Source organism: Stomoxys calcitrans, chromosome 5 (genome assembly GCF_963082655.1).
Source record: "Stomoxys calcitrans chromosome 5, idStoCalc2.1, whole genome shotgun sequence".
Classification (NCBI taxonomy): domain Eukaryota; kingdom Metazoa; phylum Arthropoda; class Insecta; order Diptera; family Muscidae; genus Stomoxys; species Stomoxys calcitrans.
The window spans coordinates 148,322,066-148,344,186 of record NC_081556.1 but is presented as its reverse complement, the minus strand read 5'-3'; the positions used below and the strand labels follow the sequence as shown (position 1 = coordinate 148,344,186).

The 22,121-nt window shown below is 37.7% G+C and overlaps 1 protein-coding gene across 4 annotated transcripts in view; it reads left to right on the top strand.

Annotated features, from left to right (window-relative positions):
- Positions 1-22,121, top strand: part of LOC106086502 (potassium channel subfamily T member 1) — a 692,064-nt gene that overhangs the window by 575,857 nt on the left and 94,086 nt on the right. For all 4 annotated transcript variants that reach the window (XM_059370099.1, XM_059370100.1, XM_059370101.1 and 1 more), the window contains exons 2-4: positions 9,089-9,168; positions 18,901-19,000; positions 19,086-19,284. In XM_059370099.1, coding sequence (XP_059226082.1) covers positions 9,089-9,168; positions 18,901-19,000; positions 19,086-19,284 — 379 coding nt within the window. The remainder of the gene's footprint in view (positions 1-9,088; positions 9,169-18,900; positions 19,001-19,085; positions 19,285-22,121) is intronic.

The following is a 22,121-nucleotide window of genomic DNA, read 5'->3' as shown; positions in this document are numbered from 1 at the left end:
GTTGCAACCTTTAGTTGTCAAACATTTACCATTGGGGAATCGGGTTATATGGGAACCATATACGCTTATGGAGGTCTCCGTAGCGCAGAGGTTAGCATGTCCGCCTATGACGCTGAACGCCTGGGTTCGAATCCTGGCGAGACCATCAGAAAAAATTTTCAGCGGTGATTTTCCCCTCCTAATGCTGGCAACATTTGTGAGGTACTATGCCGGCAACATTGTGAGGTACTATCAGTTTTCCAACTGAAAATTTCGAATTTTTGGAAGTGATCACGAATTAACCTTAGTTTTGCTGTAGGACGCTTAGTTTAGGAGATACGGCACGCCGTTCGGACTCGGCTATAAAAAGGAGGCCCCTTATTATTGAGCTTAAAACTTGAATCGGACTGCAATCATTGATATGTGAGAAATTTGCCCATGTTCCTTAAGGGCATGTTCATGGGCAAAATTTGCAATTTGGATACGCTTATGGACCTATCAGGACACTGTTTTATGTCTTTGGATTATTTTTGAAATTTTATTTAAAATTAAATTTTTTCCCAATTCTTTCGCCAATTGTATCAAAATTTTATTTCTTTTAAAATTTTTAACAAAATTTTATTTTTACGGAAAATTCCCCTCAGTTTAAAGTTACAGAAATTTTTTTTCAAAAATTTTCTTTTTGGAATTTTTTTTCAAAAATTTAATTTTATAACATTTTATCGAAATTTTGTTGCCATAGAAAATTTTTTCGTGTTGACTTTATGATTGCAAGCCCATATTTTTTTTTAAAAAATTTAATTTTATAACATTTTATCGAAATTTTGTTGCCATAGAAAATTTTTTTGTGTGGACTTTATGATTGCAAGCCCATATTGAATTACTTGCAACATAAAGCGTCATACTAGCAACGTTTTCAGAACAGCAAATTCCCAGCAGCTACTTACGTTCAAAAATTTGAGAAAATCTTTTGGAAGTAAACATTTTTTTTAAAATATTTTCTAGTGCTAACTAATGGAGTGGCGTATCTCTGCTATGCATTTTTTATACCCTCCACCATAGGATGGGAGTATACTAATTTCGTCGTTCTGTTTGCAACTACTCGAAATATTCGTCTGAGACCCCCTACAGTATATATATTCTTAATCGTCGTGACATTTTATATCGATCTAGCCATGTCCGTCCGTCTGTCCGTCCGTCTGTCCGTCCGTCTGTCCGTCGGTCCGTCCGTCTGTCCGTCCGTCCGTCTGTCCGTCCGTCCGTCCGTCCGTATGTCTGTCGAAATCACCCTAACTTTCGAAGGAGTAAAGCTAACCACTTGCAATTTTGCACAAATGCTTCTTATTAGTGTAGGTCGGTAGGGATTGTAAATGGGCCATATCGGTCCATATTTTGATATAGCTGCCATATAAACCGATCTTGGGTCTTGATTTCTTGAGTCTCTAGAGGGCGCAATTCTAAGCCGTTTTGACTGAAATTTTGCATATGGTGTTTTGGTAACACTTCCAACAACTGCGTTAGGTATGGTTTAAATCGGTCCATGTTTTGATATAGCTGCCATATAAACCGATCTCTGATCATGACTTCTTGAGCCTCTAGAGGGAGCATATCTTATCCGATTGTAATGAAATTTTGCACGACGTGTTTTGTTATGATATCCAACAACTTTGCCAGGTATGGTTCAAATCGGTTCATAACCTGATATAGCTGCCATATAGACCGATCTTGGGTCCTGATTTCTTGAGCCTCTAGAGGGCGCAATTTTTATCCGATTTGAATGAATTTCTGCACGAAGTATTTTGTTATGATATCCAACAAATTCACCAAGTAGGGTTCAAATCGGTCCATAACCTGATATAGTTGTCATATAAACCGATCTTGGGTCTTGATTTCTTTAGCCTCTAGAGGGCGCAATTCTTATCCGATTGTAATGAAATTTTGCACGTCGTGTTTTGTTATGATATCCAACAACTTTGCCAGGTATGGTTCAAATCGGTTCATAACCTGATATAGCTGCCATATAGACCGATCTTGGTTCCTGACTTCTTGAGCCTCTAGAGAGCGCAATTCTTATCCGATTTGAATGAATTTCTGCACGAAGTATTTTTTTATGATATCCACCGACTGTGCCAAGTATGGTTCAAATCGGTTCATAACCTAATATAGCTGTCATATAAACCGATCTTGGGAATTGACTTCTTGAGCCCTAGAGGGCGCAATTCTTATCCGATTTGGCTGAAATTTTGCATGACGTATTTTATTCTTGGTTTCAACAACTGTGTCAAATAAGGTTCAAATCGGTCCATAGCCTGATGTAGCTGCCATTCAAACCGATCTGGGATTTTGACTTCTTGAGCCTCTAGAGGTCGCAATTATTATCCGATTTGCTGAAATTTTGTACGACAGATACTCTTATGACCATCAACATACGTGTTTATTATGGTCTAAATCGGTCTTTAGTCTGATACAGCTCTCATATAAATCTATCTCTTTATTTTACTTATTGAGCCCCCAAAGGGGGCAATTCCTATTCAAATTGGCTGACATTTTACACAGGTCTCCAACATATCATTTAATTGTGGTTCAAACCGGACCATATCTTGTTATCGCTCTAATAGCAGAGCAAATCTTTTTTTATATCATTTTTTGCCTAAGAAGAGATGCCGGGAAAAGAAGTCGATAAAAGCGATCCATGGTGGAGGGTATATAAGATTCGGCCCGGCCAAAGATAGCACGCTTTTATTTGTTAAAAGTGGCTCATTCACATCACCTAACCTTTTGTGACGACACTCATCGATAGTTGGTTTAGTAAATTTATCAGCTTATGCGTAGTAAATGTCTCATCCAAATAACCCTCATACGTCATCATTGCCTACGTCGTACTTTATCATTGCCTAGGTATGAGTTTTATATTAAATACGTCAATTAGCTGTCTCTGACAAATGCATTGATATTTAAAACCTTTCATGACATATCAATGTGAATATCCTTTTGACAAGCCATAAGTACCAAAGGTCGTATAATTAACATATTCACACTCACAATGTGTATTCTCGAATAATATCACTTATACGCTATAATGGCAAAAGTCTTTCAATTAGCAATACAAAAAATTAAAATAAAATCAGCTCAACTAAAGAGGCAAATAAACACCTCAAATCCGCTTCATTCGTATGTGACTACTTTCATATTTAAAAAAAAAGAAACCTTTTTTCCATCTTTGGAACTATAAAGCTTTGGGCCTATTTAACCATTATGCCATTCCATTTATAAAGTACCAAATAAAATCAGATCAGATTATTAACTGATTGCTGTAGGTATTAACCTACAAACGCTGTCATATGTGCAATTTAATGCCAAGAAAAATCAATAATGTCGAATAGAATACATCATCAGAGACATTAAATCATATGGAAATAAATCGCATTAAAAATAAGAAGCACAGAAGGTCGTAGTACAAATTCTAAGGGAAGACTTTGTGGCGCAATAGGAAATTCTTCTAGAAGGCTAAAGAGTTTGAGAAATAAATGTGGAGAAACTTAAGGACAAGAAAAATGCAAATTTTGCCCTTAAACATCTCACATAGCAATGAGTGCCGTCCGATTTAAGTTTAAGCTCAATGATAAGGCGCCTCCTTTTTGTAACCGAGTCCGAACGGCATGCAGCAGTGTGACACCTCTTTGGAGAAAAGCATAGTACCTCGCAAATGTTGCCAGCTTTAGGAGAGGAAAACCACCGCTGAAAATTTTTTTTCTTTCTCTGGTGGTTTCGCCAGGATTCAAACCAAGCGTTCAGCGTCATAGGCGAACATGATATTCTTTGCGCTAAGGTGATTTTCGTAGCGCTACGGTTAACTTAAAGACAAATTAAAGATTAAGTTAAAGTAAAGCAAAAATGTGGCGGTGTCGGCGAAATCATACCGAATGAACGCTATATCGAATATTGAACTGAATTTGATAGACTTCGGTGAAGGTGTTCAGAGCAGGGCTGCGGAATAGGAGTTAGAGTGGAGCAATTTTGCCCGAAATTGGAGTCAGAGTCCAGAAAATTATCTCGACTCCGAAAAAAGTATCAAACAAGTAAAAGTGTGATAAGTTCGGCCGGGCCGAATCTTGGGAACCCACCACCATGGATTCTGCTAAAAATTTATACAAAATAAATTTTTTTGTAGGACATAATTTTATTCTACATAGCAAACTACTGTCAATCTAGCAAAAAGTAAAGCTTCTAGGAACCCAACAAGGATGATCGAGAGCCCGGTTAACATGGGTGCTATATTAGGTTATAGACTGATTTGGCCCGCATTTGGCACAGTTGTTGGAATTCATAACAGTACACTACGTGCAAAATTTCAGCCGAATCGGATGAAAATTAAGGCTGCCAGGAGCCCAAAAATTCAAATCGGCAGATCGGTTTATATGGGAGCTATACCAGGTTATAGACCGATTTGAACCGTACTTGGCACAGTTGTTGGAAGTCATAGCAGAACACTACGTGCAAAATTTCAGCCAAATCGAACACAAAGTACGGCTTCCAGGGGCCCAAGAAGTCAAACAAGGGATCGGTTTATATGGGAGCTATATCAGGTTATGGACCGTTTCGGACCTTACTTGGCGCAGTTATTGGAAGTCATATCAGAACACCACATACAAAATTTCAGCCAAATCGGATGAAAGTTAAGGCTGCCAGGGGCTTAAGAATTCAAATCGGGAGATCGGCTTATATGGGAGCTATAACATGTTATAGACTGATTTGGACCGTATTTGAAACTGTTGTTGGAAGTCATAACAGAACACCACATACAAAATTTCAGCCAAATGGGATGAAAGTTTAGGCTGCCAGGGGCTTAAGAATTCAAATCGGGAAATCGGTTTATATGGGAGCTATATCAGGATATAGACTGATTTGGGCCGTATTTGAAACAGTTGTTGGAAGTCATAACAGAACACTACATGCAAAATTTCAGCCAAATTGGGCAAAAATTGCGGCTTTCAAGGGCTCAAGAAGTAAAATCGGGCGATCGGTTTATACGGGAGCTATTTCTAAATCTAAACCAATATGGCGCATTTGCAATCTCCGACGACCTACATCAATTCTAAGTATTTATGCAAAATTTCCATCTGCTAGCTTTAAGCGATCGACCGCTATCGTGATTTCGACAGACGGACGGACACTGCTTGATCGACTCAGAACGTCATGATGATCAAGATTATACATACTTTATGGGGTCTTATACAAATATTTCGAGGTGTTGCAAACGAAATGACTAGACTAGTATACTCCCATCCTATGGGTATAAAAATAAATTAATGGCGATGAGCCTATTACTTTTGGCAGCAGTTGCGGTTTAATGTCAAAGTCATTAATATCGACTTTTCTTCGCTAAATGGTCATCAAATATTAATAAAATATTTATTTTTGTTGTAAAAGCATAGTGGCTTGGGAAATACGAAGATTTTGTTTAATTTTTTGAATATTTTTATAAAATTAAAAAAAAAAATTGAAAAAAAATTTAAAAAGAGTCGGAGTCTAGTCTAATTTGCTCGACTCCGCAGCCCTGATCTGAATCATACACGGGTAATATGTTGAAGGGTGCAACACAACTTGTCAAATTGGAAAATAAATGCTGATTTTATGATTTTATAGGCCGAAGGCCCTTAAGCGTCAGATAAGTCTATATGTGGGCTTTATCAGGATGCAGTCCGGTACAAAAACAGCTTCGATCTAAACCTGCCTATACTACAACTACTAAATTTCCCATAAACATTCCATTTAGGAACAGGGGATACTTCTTTCATATCAATGAGTGCATTCCGATTAAGGTTTAAGCACAATGATAAGGGGCCTCCTTTTCTATGCCGAGTCCGAACGGCTCAACGCATAGCGACACCACTTGGAAGAGAAGTTTTAACATGGCAGGATACCTCACAAATGTAGCCAGCACTAATAAGGGGATAACCACCGCTGAAAATTTTTCTGATGTTTGCGCCAAGAATTGAACCCAGGTGCTCGCTGTCATAGGCGGGCATACCAACCTCTGCTCCTTGGTGGCCTCCAACTTGCCTATAGACAAAGAAAACAAGTAAAAAGGCGTTAAGTTCGGCCGGGCAGAACTTTGGATACCCACCACCTCGGGTATATATGTAAAGCACCTTTCACCATATTCCGGTGAGAAATGCATAATCTATGCCCCCATAGCAGCTAAATATGGTTCGGTTTGCCCCAAATTGGTCACGGATATTGCGAGGTCTAATGAGTACAAATCATTGTTCAATTTTTCAGAACAAAATCTTGGTCTCTTTGGTAGCCATATCCAAATATAGACCGATCTGGTATACGACACGGATGTCGAAAAGTCTAACATAAGTCAATGTCCCAAACATAGGCGAAATCGGACAATAACTGCTTATGGGTCCAAGACCTTAAATCGAGCGATCGGTCTATATGGCAGCTATCTACGAATCTGGACCAATCTGGGCCAAATTGCAGAAAGTTGTTGAAGAGCCTAACATAACTCACTGTCCCATATTTCGGCGAAATCGGATAATAAAGGGTGATTTTTTTGAGGTTAGGATTTTCATGCATTAGTATTTGACAGATCACGTGGGATTTCAGACATGGTGTCAAAGAGAAAGATGCTCAGTATGCTTTGACATTTCATCATGAATAGACTTACTAACGAGCAACGCTTGCAAATCATTGAATTTTATTACCAACATCAGTGTTCGGTTCGAAATGTGTTCATTCACCGTAACGTTGCGTCCAACAGCATCTTTGAAAAAATACGGTCCAATGATTCCACCAGCGTACAAACCACACCAAACAGTGCATTTTTCGGGATGCATGGGCAGTTCTTGAACGGCTTCCGGTTGCTCTTCACTCCAAATGCGGCAATTTTGCTTATTTACGTAGCCATTCAACCAGAAATGAGCCTCATCGCTGAACAAAATTTGTCAAAATTTGAACACATTTCGAACCGAACACTGATTTTGGTAATAAAATTCAATGATTTGCAAGCGTTGCTCGTTAGTAAGTCTATTCATGATGAAATGTCAAAGCATACTGAGCATCTTTCTCTTTGACACCATGTCTGAAATCCCACGTGATCTGTCAAATACTAATGCATGAAAATCCTAACCTCAAAAAAATCACCCTTTAAATGCGACATTTATGGGCACAAGATCTTAAATCGAGAGGCCGGTCTATATGGCAGCTATATCCAAATCTGGACCGATCTGGGCCAAATTGAAGTGGGATATCGACTAGCCTAACACAACTCACTGTTCCAAATTTTGGCAAAATCGGACAATAAATGCGCCTTTTATGGACCCAAAACCTTAAATCGAGAGATCGGTCTATATGACAGAGATCGCTCTATATGACAGCTATATCCAAATCTAGACCGATTTGGGCCAAATTGAATAAGAATGTCGAAGGCCCTAACACAACTCACAGTCCTAAATTTCAACAATATCGGATAATAAATGTGGCTTTTATGAGCCTAAGACCCTAAATCGGCGGATCGGTCTATATGGGGGCTATATCAAGATATAGTCCGATATAGCCCATCTTCGAACTTAACCTGCTTATGGACAAAAAATGAATCTGTGCAAAGTTTCAGCTCAATATCTCTCTATTTTTAAAGATTGTAGCGTGATTTCAACAGACAGACGGGCGGACTTGTCTAGATCGTCTTAGATTTTTACGCTGATCAAGAATATATATATATTTTATAGGATCGGAAATGGATATTTCGATGTGTTGCAAACGGAGTGACACCAACCTTCGGTGGTGGGTATAAAAATCTGTGTGAAATTTCTGCTTAATATTGGGTTGCCCAAAAAGTAATTGCGGATTTTTCATATAGTCGACGTTGACAAATTTTTTCACAGCTTGTGACTCTGTAATTGCATTCTTTCTTCTATCAGTTATCAGCTGTTACTTTTAGCTTGCTTTAGAAAGAAGTGTAAAAAAAGTATATTTGATTAAAGTTCATTCTAAGTTTTATTACAAATGCATTTACTTTCTTTTAAAAAATCCGCAATTACTTTTTGCGCAACCCAATATCTCCATTTTAAAAGACTGCGCTGTGATTTCAACAGACAGACGGGCAGACGGACATACATAGCTAGATTGTCCTGACAAAATGAGTATTCCCCCATCCTTTGAAGGTGTATTTCAACTGTTCAGAGCAATACTCACAGTCAAAGGTGGTCATATCGAGCAATATTGAATGGATTCTTAATTTGGATTACTTCCACACATTTCTGTCGTTTGAATTAATAACAAACACTTTCACACCAAAAGAAATGTGGTAAAGCAAATTGGTAACACTTCCTTGGCAACCTATATTCCCCTATCATACAAAGGAGTGTACAGGTTAGGGTAATTTGAATAAATGGTGTATATCTACACCGCCGCCCCATTCCACTATGGACATACATAAAAATATCATTAGAATCTGTCATTAAATTGTCTATATAAGAATGTTTCATAAAAATTTAAATTTACTCCTCCTATTACCATCTTTCCCCATCTTCTCTCAGCCATTTTATATAGAAACTGTTTGCTTGTATTAATTTGATTTTCCTTATAGATTTTTATATGGCGACCAAGTTTAGTTTCTCATAAAGAATTTGTAGTTTTTTATGGCATAGTGCATAAATTGTATGAAGTTTTTATGGAGAAAATTCTCCAAGAACGCAGGTGAACAATGCAGCTACAAGCAATCATAAAATTGCAGCCATAAGGAAATTGCTAAAGCTCAACAAAAGATGTTTAAATTTCTTTATGAATATGTTCGAAGATTTAATCCTAAAAATCTGGTGCGAAACAGGTACACCGATAAGCTAGAATGTGTATTAGGATTTCTCATCTTATGAGAGTAATTCAATTTTAATTCTATATGCATTTATTTAATAACATTAAGACCTTGTGCTATTCATACTGTTATGAAATGTTCACCGCTACTTAAGACTCTTAACCTTGTTATTAAATTCTCTCACCTTCTTTTGGGAAGTGTGTAAATGTGTGTGTATGTGTGTGTGTGTGTGTGTATGTTTAATTAATTTTCTAATATAATTTTTTCTTCTTTTTTTCTCATTTACAGAGTACGTGTGGAATACTATGTAAATGAAAATACATTCAAAGAAAGACTGCAACTATACTTCATTAAGAATCAGAGATCAAGTGAGTATATCATAAAAAAGAAAACTACTATTTTATGCATACCGTTGTAACTTTTACATAACGTTCTATATTAGATGTTGTAATGCCAGTTTCGGGTGTAGTAATCACCATTAGGAAGCTTTATAAGGCATAATGAAACTATTTTCAGCTTAGCAATCAGTTTAATATGGATTAAATTTCCGTTTAAGATTTTCTTTAAACATTTGAGCAACAATATTGAGAATATCATAAGCATTGATACTTAAATTAGAGGTGTAGGGGGAAGAGTACGAATATGTGAATAAATAATTTTGTGTCCAAGTATCATTGGCCCACCCCAAGCCATGCTAAATTCCAACAGCATCGGGTAACAAACGCTCATTTTAAGAAACCGATACCGATATCAGAAGATCGGTATATATGGCAGCTATATCCAATTATGTTCCGATGTACATACACATATTCAGCAAAAATAAGAAGGGTTCAACACACTTCATGTTCCGCTATATCCAAAAAAAATGTTTCGGCATGAGCTGTTGTCGGCACGAATGGCGATTCGATGCGCCATTCCAAGTTTCAGTGAAATCAGATGAAAATGTGCTCTTTATGGGATTAAGTTTCCAAATCGTTAAATCGGTCTAAAGGGCTGCTATTTCCAAATATGGTGCAATGTCGACCATATTCACAAAGGAAGTTAAGGGGTGGGGTGTTGTGGTATTAGAACCCCACATTTCCATAATGAAGATGGTCAAGATTGGACCATATTTGGAAACATTTAGGGACTTAAGCCACTATTCCAAATTTCACCGAAATTTCGTATAAAAAATATGACATTTTAAATACATTCATTAGGCCAATCTCAACAATATTTACCATAGACGTGAAGGTGTCTAAAACCAAAACACTCTTCCTCATTTCAGCAAAATCGGATAATACAAAAGTTGCCTTCTAGAACAAAAACAATTATTAATCATCAAAAATCGCTTTATTGTTTTTCAAAATATTCCCCATTAAGATCTATTCACTTTTGCATGCGTTTGAACCAAATGTCTAAACACTTTTGCCACTCTGATTGAGGTATCTCAAAAACATGCATTCTGAACGCATCAAACGCTTCTTCAGGTGTCGAAAAATGTTGACCTCTCATTTTGTTTTTACGTACGGGAATAAAAGGAAGTCATTCGGTGCCAAGTCAGGACTATCATCAAATCAATGTTTCGGTCCCACTAATGCCTAAGGTTGTCTCAATCTCACGATAGGTCACATGACGATCGTGCAATATGAGTTGGTGCACAGCATCAATGGTTTTTGGAACAACAACTGATTTTGGACAACCTTCACGAAAGTCGTCTTGGAGTGAACTACGACCTCGGTTGAATTCACCATACCATCTATAAACACTGGTCCTTGATGGAGCTTTATCGTCAACTATTGAATTAAGTTCATCGATGCACTGTTGTTGAGTTGAAATGAGCGGCGCCCATTTGTGGGCGCAAGAACCTTATTCGGAACATCGGTATTTATGACAGGTGTGTCCAAATATGGTCCGATTCCGCCGGTTGAAAAACTTATCCAGCTCAAACGGACATACGGACAAACAGACGGAAAGAGGGACACATGGACGGACACATAGAAGGATACATGGACGGACAGACAGGCGGACATAAAACAGACAAACGGTTTGATAGGCTGACCGACAGACAGATGGACAAACATATGGACAGAAAGACAGACGGACAGGCAGATAGATTGATGGACAAACATATGGGCAGAAAGACAAACGGACAGGCAGACAGCCAGACACACGGACGGACAGACAGACAGATGGACAAGCATATGGACAGACAAATGGACAGACAGACAGACGGACAGACAGACAGACAAACAGACGGACAGCCAGATAGACAGACGGACAGACGGACAGACGGACAGACAGACAGACAGACGGACAGACAGACGGACAGGCAGACGGACAGACAGACAGACGGACAGACAGACGGACAGACGGACAGACAGACAGACGGATAGACAGACGGACAGACAGACGGACAGACAGACGGACAGACAGACGGACAGACAGACAGACGGACAGACAGACGGACAGACAGACAGACGGACAGACAGACGGACAGACAGACGGACAGACAGACGGACAGACAGACGGACAGACAGACGGACAGACAGACGGACAGACAGACGGACAGACAGACGGACAGACAGACGGACAGACAGACGGACAGACAGACGGACAGACAGACGGACAGACAGACGGACAGACAGACGGACAGACAGACGGACAGACAGACGGACAGACAGACGGACAGACAGACGGACAGACAGACGGACAGACAGACGGACAGACAGACGGACAGACAGACGGACAGACAGACGGACAGACAGACAGACAGACGGACAGACAGACGGACAGACAGACGGACAGACGGACAGACAGACGGACAGACAGACGGACAGACGGACAGACAGACGGACAGACAGACGGACAGACAGACGGACAGACAGACGGACAGACAGACGGACAGACAGACGGACAGACAGACGGACAGACAGACGGACAGACAGACGGACAGACAGACAGACGGACAGACAGACAGACAGACGGACAGACAGACGGACAGACAGACGGACAGACAGACGGACAGACAGACGGACAGACAGACGGATAGACAGACAGACGAACCGACGAAAAGACGTACAGACAGACGTGTAGGCAGACGAACAGATGGACAGACAGATGGACAGACAGACGGACAGATTGACAGGCTGACGGACAGACAGGCCGACAGACAAACGGTTAGACAGGCCGACAGACGGACGGTTAAACAAACGGACAAACAAACGGACAAACAAACGGGCAAACAGGGTGACAGACACACAGATAGATAGAAGAACGGCTAAACGGATGAACAGACAGAAGGACAGACAAACAGACGAACAGATGGACAGACAGACAGACGAACGAACACAGAGATAGAACAAGTAAAAGCGTGCTAGGCTCGGCCGGGCCGAATGTTATATACCCTCCACCATGGATCGCATTTGTCGAGCTCTTGCCACAGTATCTCTTTTTAGGCAAACAAAGGATAAAAGAAAAGAAATGCTGTGTTATTGGAATAATTTCAAGTAGTGGTCCATAATTGAACTGTATATTGGAGACCATAGTAGAAGTCATTGTGTAAAATTTAAGCCAAATCTAGTAAGAATTGCGCACTTTATGGGCTGAAGTAGTAAAATTGGAAGATCGGTTTATAGAGGAGCTGCATTAGGCTATAAACCGATTCATGCCATTTTCGACACGTATGTTATGTTCTCATGAGAGAAGCCGATGTACAAAATTTCAGCCAAATTGGATGATACTAGCGCCCTTTAGAGGCTCAAGAAGTCAAGATCCCATGTCGGTTATGGACCGATTTGAACCATACTTAGTACAGTTGTTGGAAGTCGAGCTGTAGCAGTCATAGCCAACGGTCGTGTTGTAAAGCTAAGCGCACAGATTTTTTCAATTTTTTGTATTTTTTCGACTACATAAGAAACGTTTTTATTTCTCTTAAGAACACTCTTAAAAGTAATTATTTCATTGTATTTTGCGGAAAGCAAGTGTTTCAAAATGCCTCAACTCCAAGTGCCGTGTAATCATTGTGCTCAATGCTCTCTGCCGATATCAACAATCCAATATGTTCGGTGTTATCATTGCAATCGCAATTTTCACTTCAGCCCTTGTTGTTCTTTATCAGAGAATTCTCACGCCAGTATGAGCCAAACAAAAAAAAATGATTGGAAATGCCATGTCTGTAAACCAAGGAAATCCCCCAACAACACTTACAAAACCTTTGTCTTTGGGGAGAGCAACACAAATCAAAACAACGAATCTCCAAACAGAAATCTAGCAGAATGTCAAGCCAACAATGAGAAACAACAAAAGCAGCAACGAGTTGATGATGAGACTGTCAACAACAACACCAAACGTTTTAAAGAAACTGAGACAACATCTACATATCAACAAAACGACATATCCGAACTCAAAACGGGCATGGTCGACTTAAAAAGCAGCTTGCAGCAGATCGTAACGAGCATGGCATCGCTAAGTGCTGATCTGAAGTCGCATATGGACTCTGCATTAGCCGAGATGAACCGAAACGTAGCGACTATTGCAGCACAAGTGTCTGAACTGCAAAAGAAAGACCAAGAGAAAACGGTACAAATTGGTGAACTTACAAAACGATTACAACAACTTGAACAAAAAGCATTAGAAAAAAATATTGAAATTAACAATGTAGAGAACATGGAAACAGAGCCTGAAGTTATTGTTAAGAGAATAACTGATGCTCTCGGCGTGGATATGAGTGCAGAACACATTAGTAAAATGTATAAAATAAAGCGCAAGAAAAAAGTTGTTGTGGAATTTGCATCTCTGAACAAGAAAAAAGAGTTTATGGGTAAACTAAAGGGTCATCGCATACAAGCAAGCGTGTTGAGAGAAGAAGAAAACAGCGACTGTGGAGGATACATATACATAAATGATGAACTTACACCGCACAATAGACAAATTTTATGGGCCGCAAAAACAAAGGCCAAAGAAAATGGATGGAAATTTGTTTGGGTGCGAAATGGGCACATTTATGCTCGCAGAAATGAAAATTCTTCCTTTATAATAATTAATAATGCATCAGAGTTGGAACTAATAACCGAATCAAGTTAAATAAATGTGTATTAAAAAAATAGCTTTTACCAGGTGTAATAAAAACAATTTTTAAAAACTGTGAAAAGTTCTTGTACAGCGATATTATAAAAGAGACAAAACGATAAGTAAGCCAAGAATTTTTATTTGCGGCAAATATAATTATAATAATAAAAAAGAAAATAGTTAAAAAACATAACAATAAATCGAAAAATAACACAAAAAAAAAAAAAAAAAAAAAAAAAAAACAATAAATAAGTAGAAAAAAAAAACTATCGAGAAGTTGAATAAAACCTACATCATGAACTACGAATACGAAACTCTAAATAATTTTAATGAAATAAAAAGTGAATTAATGAATTATCCTATTAGTATTCTTCACGTAAACATACGTTCGCTACGAAAACATTTTTGTACATTTCTAGCTTACATAAAAGAAATAGTTAATAAAACGCATCTAATAATTTTATCAGAAATAAATATAAAGAGAGATGAGAATGCCTTTTATGAAATTGATGGTTTTAATTCCTCTTTCCTGAACAGAGAAGGAAGAGGTGGCGGCATTGCCATATATATAAAGGAGAGTCTTCAATATCATGAAATCAACATACATATGAAATTTGCAGAAGCATTGAGAATAGACATTAATAATATAACTAATCCAAGTATTTCTTTATTTGCCATCTATCGTCCACCACATTTAAACACAAAACATTTTTTAAAAGAGTTAGATGAAAATCTAACCAATGTAAATAAAAAGCATGAAATTATATTAATTGGAGACCTAAATATTGATATAATAAAGAGAAATTCTAACACAACAAAATATCTTGGAATCCTCTCTTCCCATGGACTTAAATGTATGGTTGCAGAGCCAACAAGAGAAGACCAAATTACCAATACAAAAACGTGCATAGACCATCTATTCATGAGATGCAACGGAAAGAGAAAGAGAGCATATGCTGCAGTAATCAAAGCAACAATAGCTGACCACTATGCAATATTTGGATGTATGGATCATTTAAGAGATAGAAACAGAGCAAACAATGAGTATAAACAGGGGGAAACAAAAGCTAACATCAACACTTCTAAAGTGAATCAACTAATAAAAAACACAAATTGGATTTCTATATTAAATGGATCGAATAGTACCGATGATCTATTTAATAAAATCTGTGCCCAGTTCAATACTATTTATGATCTTTCCAAATACACCACTAAAAAACAAATAAATAAACGCAATCCGTATCCGTGGCTTAACGAGGAGATAGTAAAGTGGTGCGAAATTAGAGATAAATTACATAAAAAATGGCAAAAGAATAAAAATAATAAAACCAACGAAAAAATTTACAAGACATTCAATAATAAATTAAACAAAAGGATTATTTACGCCAAAAATAGGCACAATTACAATGAATTTTTAGAAAACAGAAATAACATTCGTGAAACATGGAAATTGATAAATAGAATCACAGGTAAACGTGTTGACAACATTGATGCAAGCATTAAAAGAAATTTTCCGATGAGGAATGCACAAAACTTGGCAAATAATTTTGCCAACTCTCTCGAAAATAATGTCCAGAAAATATTACACACGTGCAACATCAAAACCTATCAATATAATAGTAATTGTCTACAAAATACATTGTACATGGAGGACACTAATGAGGAGGAAATATTTAACATACTAAATTCCTTGAATGTAAGAAAAACCGCTGGAATTGACGGCATCAGATCTATAGACATTAAATCTAACGCTAGCTATCTAACAACTGTTATAACTGCTTTTGTAAACATGAGTTTAAGAGAATCGTCAGTACCTGCTCTTTTAAAAACCGCAATCGTACGGCCTATATTTAAAAGTGGAAGCAAATCCGATATAAGTAATTATAGACCAATATCGATTTTACCAGTCTTGGAGAAAGTCTTGGAAGAAATTGTAGTCAGAAGACTTAACAATTTCCTGATAAAATATCAAATAATAAACAAATTCCAGTTCGGGTTTCAAAAAGGGAAAAATATTAATCAGCTTCTTGGATATTTCTCAAACCACATAAACAAGCATCTTAATAAAAGCCATCACTGCCTAGCACTATTCATTGACTTCAGCAAGGCTTTTGACACGCTGTCGCATGTGCAGCTATTAAATACTTTAGAAAAATGTGGAATAAGAGGGAATTGTCTAAATTGGTTTAGGGAATATCTCAACTGTAGGCAATATACAGTTAAAATTGATAATGAATTGAGTTACCAAAAGCCAGTCAATTTCGGAGTACCTCAAGGATCTAAATTAGGCCCGATATTGTACATAATCTATGCAAATGAGATGATTGAACTGCTAAAAAACAGCACTGCTTTTTCTTATGCAGATGACACTGCAATTCTTGTGGAACATAAAAACCTAAAAGAAGCTGAAATAGTAATGCAGAATGAACTGAACATTCTTTGCAAATGGTGTCACGACAATGGCCTTATAATCAACGCAAACAAAACCAAAATTATGCATATCAGACCTAGACACGTACCAAAAACTGATGTAAAAATAACTTTCCATAATTTCGATTGCCTTCACCGATCTTGCACTTTCGGAGATATTGGGACTATAGTTGATAATTGTGAAACAACCATAGAACTCGTCGATACTTACAAATATCTAGGCGTACATTTAGATCACAACTTTAAATGGAAAGTGCATATTGAACACCTATCAAAACAGCTACGTAAATGTATGTTCGCTTTATACCACCTTAGCAATTGCGCGCCATACTTTGTGCTTAGACAGGCATATTTCTCATTGGTGGAATCTCAACTGAGGCATGGCGTAACTGCGTGGGGAAAGTCAAAAAACTGCAGAATACTACAAACATACCAAAACAGGCTTGTTAAGCTTTTATACAAAAATAGAAGTAAAACAACAACGGACAACAACTCAACACCCACACAAAGCAAAGAACTTTATAACATCCTAGAAATACTTAACATCGACGGAATCTACAATTCAACTATAGCTCGTGAATTCTTCAACAATTCATCCATATTGAAACGCATAAGCCACAGTAGAAACACTCGTAGCAAGTCCGCAGGAAAGTACGAAATACCCAAGTATTCGAACGATTATGGCAAATTATCTTTAGAGGTCACCTTGCCATACTTTTTAAATAAATTACCACAAAATATTGTAAATAGTAACAATAAATTTGAAAGAAATAAATTGATAAAAAAGTTCCTTATAGTAAACTAAGTGCACAATCTAAACCAAAATTGTAAAAATTTAAAAAAAAAAAAAAAAAAAAAAAAAACAAAAAAAATTGTATTAATATTCTTGTTTTTCCATTTTGATATTTGTTATATTAACATTGTCTTTTTTAATATTTTTTTATATATAATACTACTAATGTAGACACATATACTACAGCTTGGCTGATATACATCCTACAGACAAGCCGATATGGCTTCGTGGGAATTTATATATATATATCATATAAGTCATTGTAAAACTGAAAGAAATCAATAAATAAATAAAAAAAAAAAAATAAAAATAAAAGTTACACGTAAAAAAAAAAAAAAAAAAAAAAAAAAAAAAAGTCATAACAAAACACGTAGTGCAAAATTTCAGCCAAATCGGATAGGAATTGCGCTCTCTAGGAGGCTCAAGAATTCAAGATCGCAGATCGGTATATATGGCAACTATATCAGGTTATGGACCGATTTGAACTATTCTTAGCACAGTTGTTGGAAGTCATAACAAAACACCTCATGCAAGATTTCAGTTAAATCGGATAAGAATTGTGCCCTCTAGCGGCTCAAGAAGTCAAGATCCCAGGTCGGGTTTTTATGGCAGCTATATCAAAACGTGCACCGATATAGCCCATTTACAATCTGAACCGACCTACACTAATAAAAAGTATTTGTGCAAAATTTCAAGCGGCTAGCTTAACTCCTTCGAAAGTTAGCGTGCTTTCGACAGACAGACGTACGAACGGACAGACGGACGGACATGGTTAGTTCGACTTAAAATGTCATGACGATCAAGAATATATATATATACTTTATTGGGTCTTAGACGAATATTTCGAGGAATTACAAACAGGATGACGAAATTAGTATACCCCCATTCTATGATGGAGGGTATAAAAACAGACAGACGGCCAGACAGATAGACCGAAGGACACAGAGACAAGTATATAAACGAACAGTAGGATTTTGGGAATGAACAGACTAATGCCCCGACGTCTGTCCGTCCAGACGAATACACACATGGAGAGACGATCTTTTGATCTGACGTACACTGGAATGGATTTCGGACCTCAAAAATTGAGATATTGAGCTGAATTTTGGCACAGATACGTATTTTTGATGCACGCTAGTTAAGTTCTTGAACGGGCCTATGATATTGATAGAGTTTACTTTAAAGTTTTTTTTTTACAGGAAATGTTTATCGACATTTGTTCTTAAGACAAAATTTACACAGTATTACAAACTTATGATGACTTTTTTGCTATGTCCTTTATTTTCCTAGTTATCCTCTTTCGTTCTTGTGAACATAATGCTAATAATTTTAACAAAGAAAATAACCTGAACAAAATCCTTTTGCAAAGAACTTCATAACCATTGTGTAAGCATCTGTTTGTGAATAGCAGAAGAATCCCTAATGGAATACAATTGGTCAGAATGTTATGTTTTTGTGCTAGAAAGTATTAAAGCTAGTATTGTAGAGAATGAATAAAGGATACCTATGCATATAAGCCATTTATATAGACATTTAAAGGGCAACATAGACATGGACATGTCAGAGCACGTGTCAGCCATAAATGTTTGTGGGAGCATGCGGCTTATATAAGCAAATCTAATTTTAGTTTCAATAAACTGAAAATAGTTTGTATGTCAACTGAACCAGAAAATACGGCTATAATTCTTAGAAAACAAAATCGACCAAATAGCTAGAAAAAAAAACACATAAACAGAAATTAGCTGTTAGTGGTATTAAACACAAAAATTTTTACTTTTATCAAACTTCATTGTCTATCTCTTTTGCATTCTTTTTTATATCCTTCCAGGTTTACGCATACGAATAGCCGATTTATTTTTTAAGTTATTAGCGTGTGTTTTGTATATATTACGTGTGATAACGGATACAGATCCAACATATGCCACATGGTAAGTTTTAAAACAAAAATTGTTTGTCTCTTTTGTTTTTTTTTTAATTTTTCTTATAAATTTTCTCTTTTTTTCTCAATTTCAGTTATGGCTGTACGGTTAGCAATAAAACGGAATTTTTAGCATCAGCACAGTTAACCGAGGAGGAGTTTCAGGAGAAACCCATTATCAATTGGGAGGCGATACTGTGGGTAAATCGTCCCGCAGTGTTATGGGCTGTTCAATTAATTTTAGCTTTAGTCTCACTAACGGAAGCCGTACTATTAACATATTTAGGCTATAAGGTGAGTTTAAAGGTCCACCCATCAAAGTCCGCTCTACTTAGTGTTGGGGTATATTTGCTCGCTCTCTCCCACACACTCTCTTTCACTATTTCTCAGTGCCACTTGTTATGTGTGATAATAAAACAAGTAAAAGCGTGCTAAGTTTGGCCGGACCGATTTTTGGATACCTACCGCCATGGATTCTGCCAAAAATTTATACAAAACTAGCTGACCCGGGCCTGCTCCGCTGCGCCTTCTTTTACTTTATATGGAACAAAGTTTCATTGGAATATTTATTGTATTTTCGACCACTAAAGAGCTTTTAGTGAAATATTGGGTTGCCCAAAAAGTAATTGCGGATTTTTCATATAGTCGTCGTTGACAAATTTTTCACAGCTTGTGACTCTGTAATTGCATTCTTTCTTCTGTCAGTTATCAGCTGTTACTTTTAGCTTGCTTTAGAAAAAAAGTGTAAAAAAGTATATTTGATTAAAGTTCTTTCTTTTAAAAAATCCGCAATTACTTTTTGGGCAACCCAATACTATGCTAACTTGACTAACAGTTTAACAATATAAGTGCCTTTATCTGAATCCCATATGATCTTTATTGGTCTACGAATTTAAGTTTGGATGTAAGGTGTACTCTATTCTTAAAATACTTAATTTCAGCCCGATATTCTCATGATGTCTGATTTAGTGGTGATTTCGGGGGAGAAGCGGTCCCCCAGATACTTGGCCTTCAAAAAATATCAGCAATGTGCTCTTCTCTCAAATACCATTTATTTAAACCCCATATTGCCATTGGCTTAAGAAGAGTTTACAGAATGAGGCGTCCCCCAAACACATGGCCCCAAAATAGGTTATCAAATTCGTTTTCTAGTCTCAAATACCTTTCATTTGAGCCACATATTGGCATGATCGAGAAATTGTTTCCCTTTGGGGGTGTTGTGGGAAAGGGGTGATGCCCTAATTACATGGTCCTACATTTGGATATCAAATTCGTATTCTACTCCCAAATACCTTTATTTGAGCCCCATTTTGCGATGGTCACTAACAATAGCTTTTTGTGGGATATTTTGGGAAAGGGGTAGACCCCTAGAAAATTGGTCCCGAAAATGGGTATCAATTCTTTCTCTACCACCCAATACCTTTCATTTAAGCTCCTCATTGACATGGTCGATAAGTATGCCTGATTTAGGGGTGTTTTGGGGATTGGGGTGGTCCCCCAAACACTAAGCCCGGAAAATATATCAGCAACATACTCTATTCTCATCATTTATTTAAACCCCATTTTGGCATTGGCCTCAAAATTGGATATCAAATTCGTTTTCTAATCTCATTTAAGGTCCTTATTGCAAAAGTCAGCAAATATGTCCAGTTTGAGATATTGGCCCTAAAAACTATAAATATTTAGTTCCGCTCTCTTTAAGACCTAAATTGTCTTGATGAGCAAATACGTCCTCTTTGGGGGTTGTTATGGTTGTGGGACGTCCCCTAGACAGTTGGCCCTTTATGTTGATATCAGATACGTGGTCTACTCCCACATACCTTTAATTTGAGCCCCATATTTCCATAGTCGACAAACATGACCGGCTTGGTTTGGGGTGTTTTGGGGGATGGGCGGCCACTCAGTGAATTGGCCCTAAAAATATATATCGGATTCGTGTTCTACTCTAAAAACCCTCTTATTTGAGCCTCATATTGCAATAGTCAGCAAATATTGTACTTCCTATTTGGGTGGTCTTGTGGGGTGGGGTTGCCCCATAGACACTTTTCCCGAATATTAATATCAAAGTCGTGCTTTACTCCCAAAGACCTTTCGTTTGAGCCCTATATTGCTATGGTCGTAATTTTGTCCCCTTTGGGGGAGGTTTATGGGGAGAGGCGGCCCCCCACTTGGTCCCATATTTTGATATCAGATCCGAATTCTACACTCAAATACCTTTTATTTAAGCCCCTTATTACCATGGTCATTAAATAAGTCCTGTTTGGGGAGTGTTTTTGGAAAGGGGTGGACACCCAGCAACATGGCCCCACATTTGGATATCAGAATCGTATTCTACTTGCAAATACCTTTCATTTGAGTCCCATATTGCCATGGTCGGTAAATATGTCCGATTTAGGGGTGTTTTCGGGGTTAGGGTGGTCCCCCTAGCACTTAATCCGACAACTAGATATCAGATACGTTTTCTTATCCTAAATACCTTTCATTTGAGACCCATATTGTCGTGATTGGTTTAAATATGTATTTGGTAGGTTTTAGGGTGGGGCAGCCCCCCTAGGTACCCCATCCGAAATTTGAATACGAAATTTTTATTTTTAGGGTACTATATGAGAGCACACAAAATTTCGCTTAAATCGCACCACCCATCTCCGAGATCTGACGTTTCTGAAAATTAGGGTAAGGAGGAGGGTACGCCTCCCCCCCCCCCCTCTTTTTTATACCCTCCATCATTGAATTTCTCAAAAATACTTATTTCAAATGGTTTGAGTTGTGTATGTTTTCCAATCTTTTACGACTCATGTCGTTTGGTTTAAAGGGGAGTGATGGGGAGGACCCTCCCTTTTAACCCAAAAGTACTACCCAAAAATAAAAGTGGACCAATCGGAACAATATGGGATTCAAATGAAAGGTATTCAAGAATAGAGTACGAATGTCATAATAAAAGTTGGGTCCAAGTACCTGGGAGGTCGCCCCGGCCCCAAAACACCTTAAAATAGGTTTATTTGACGATCATGACAATATGGGACTCAAATGAAAGGTATTCGGGTGTAGATTACGAAAATGGTAAGGAAGTAGGAATAGGCAGTACAATTTATTCATAACGGAAGGGGGCGGACCCTCCTCCGTTACCCCAA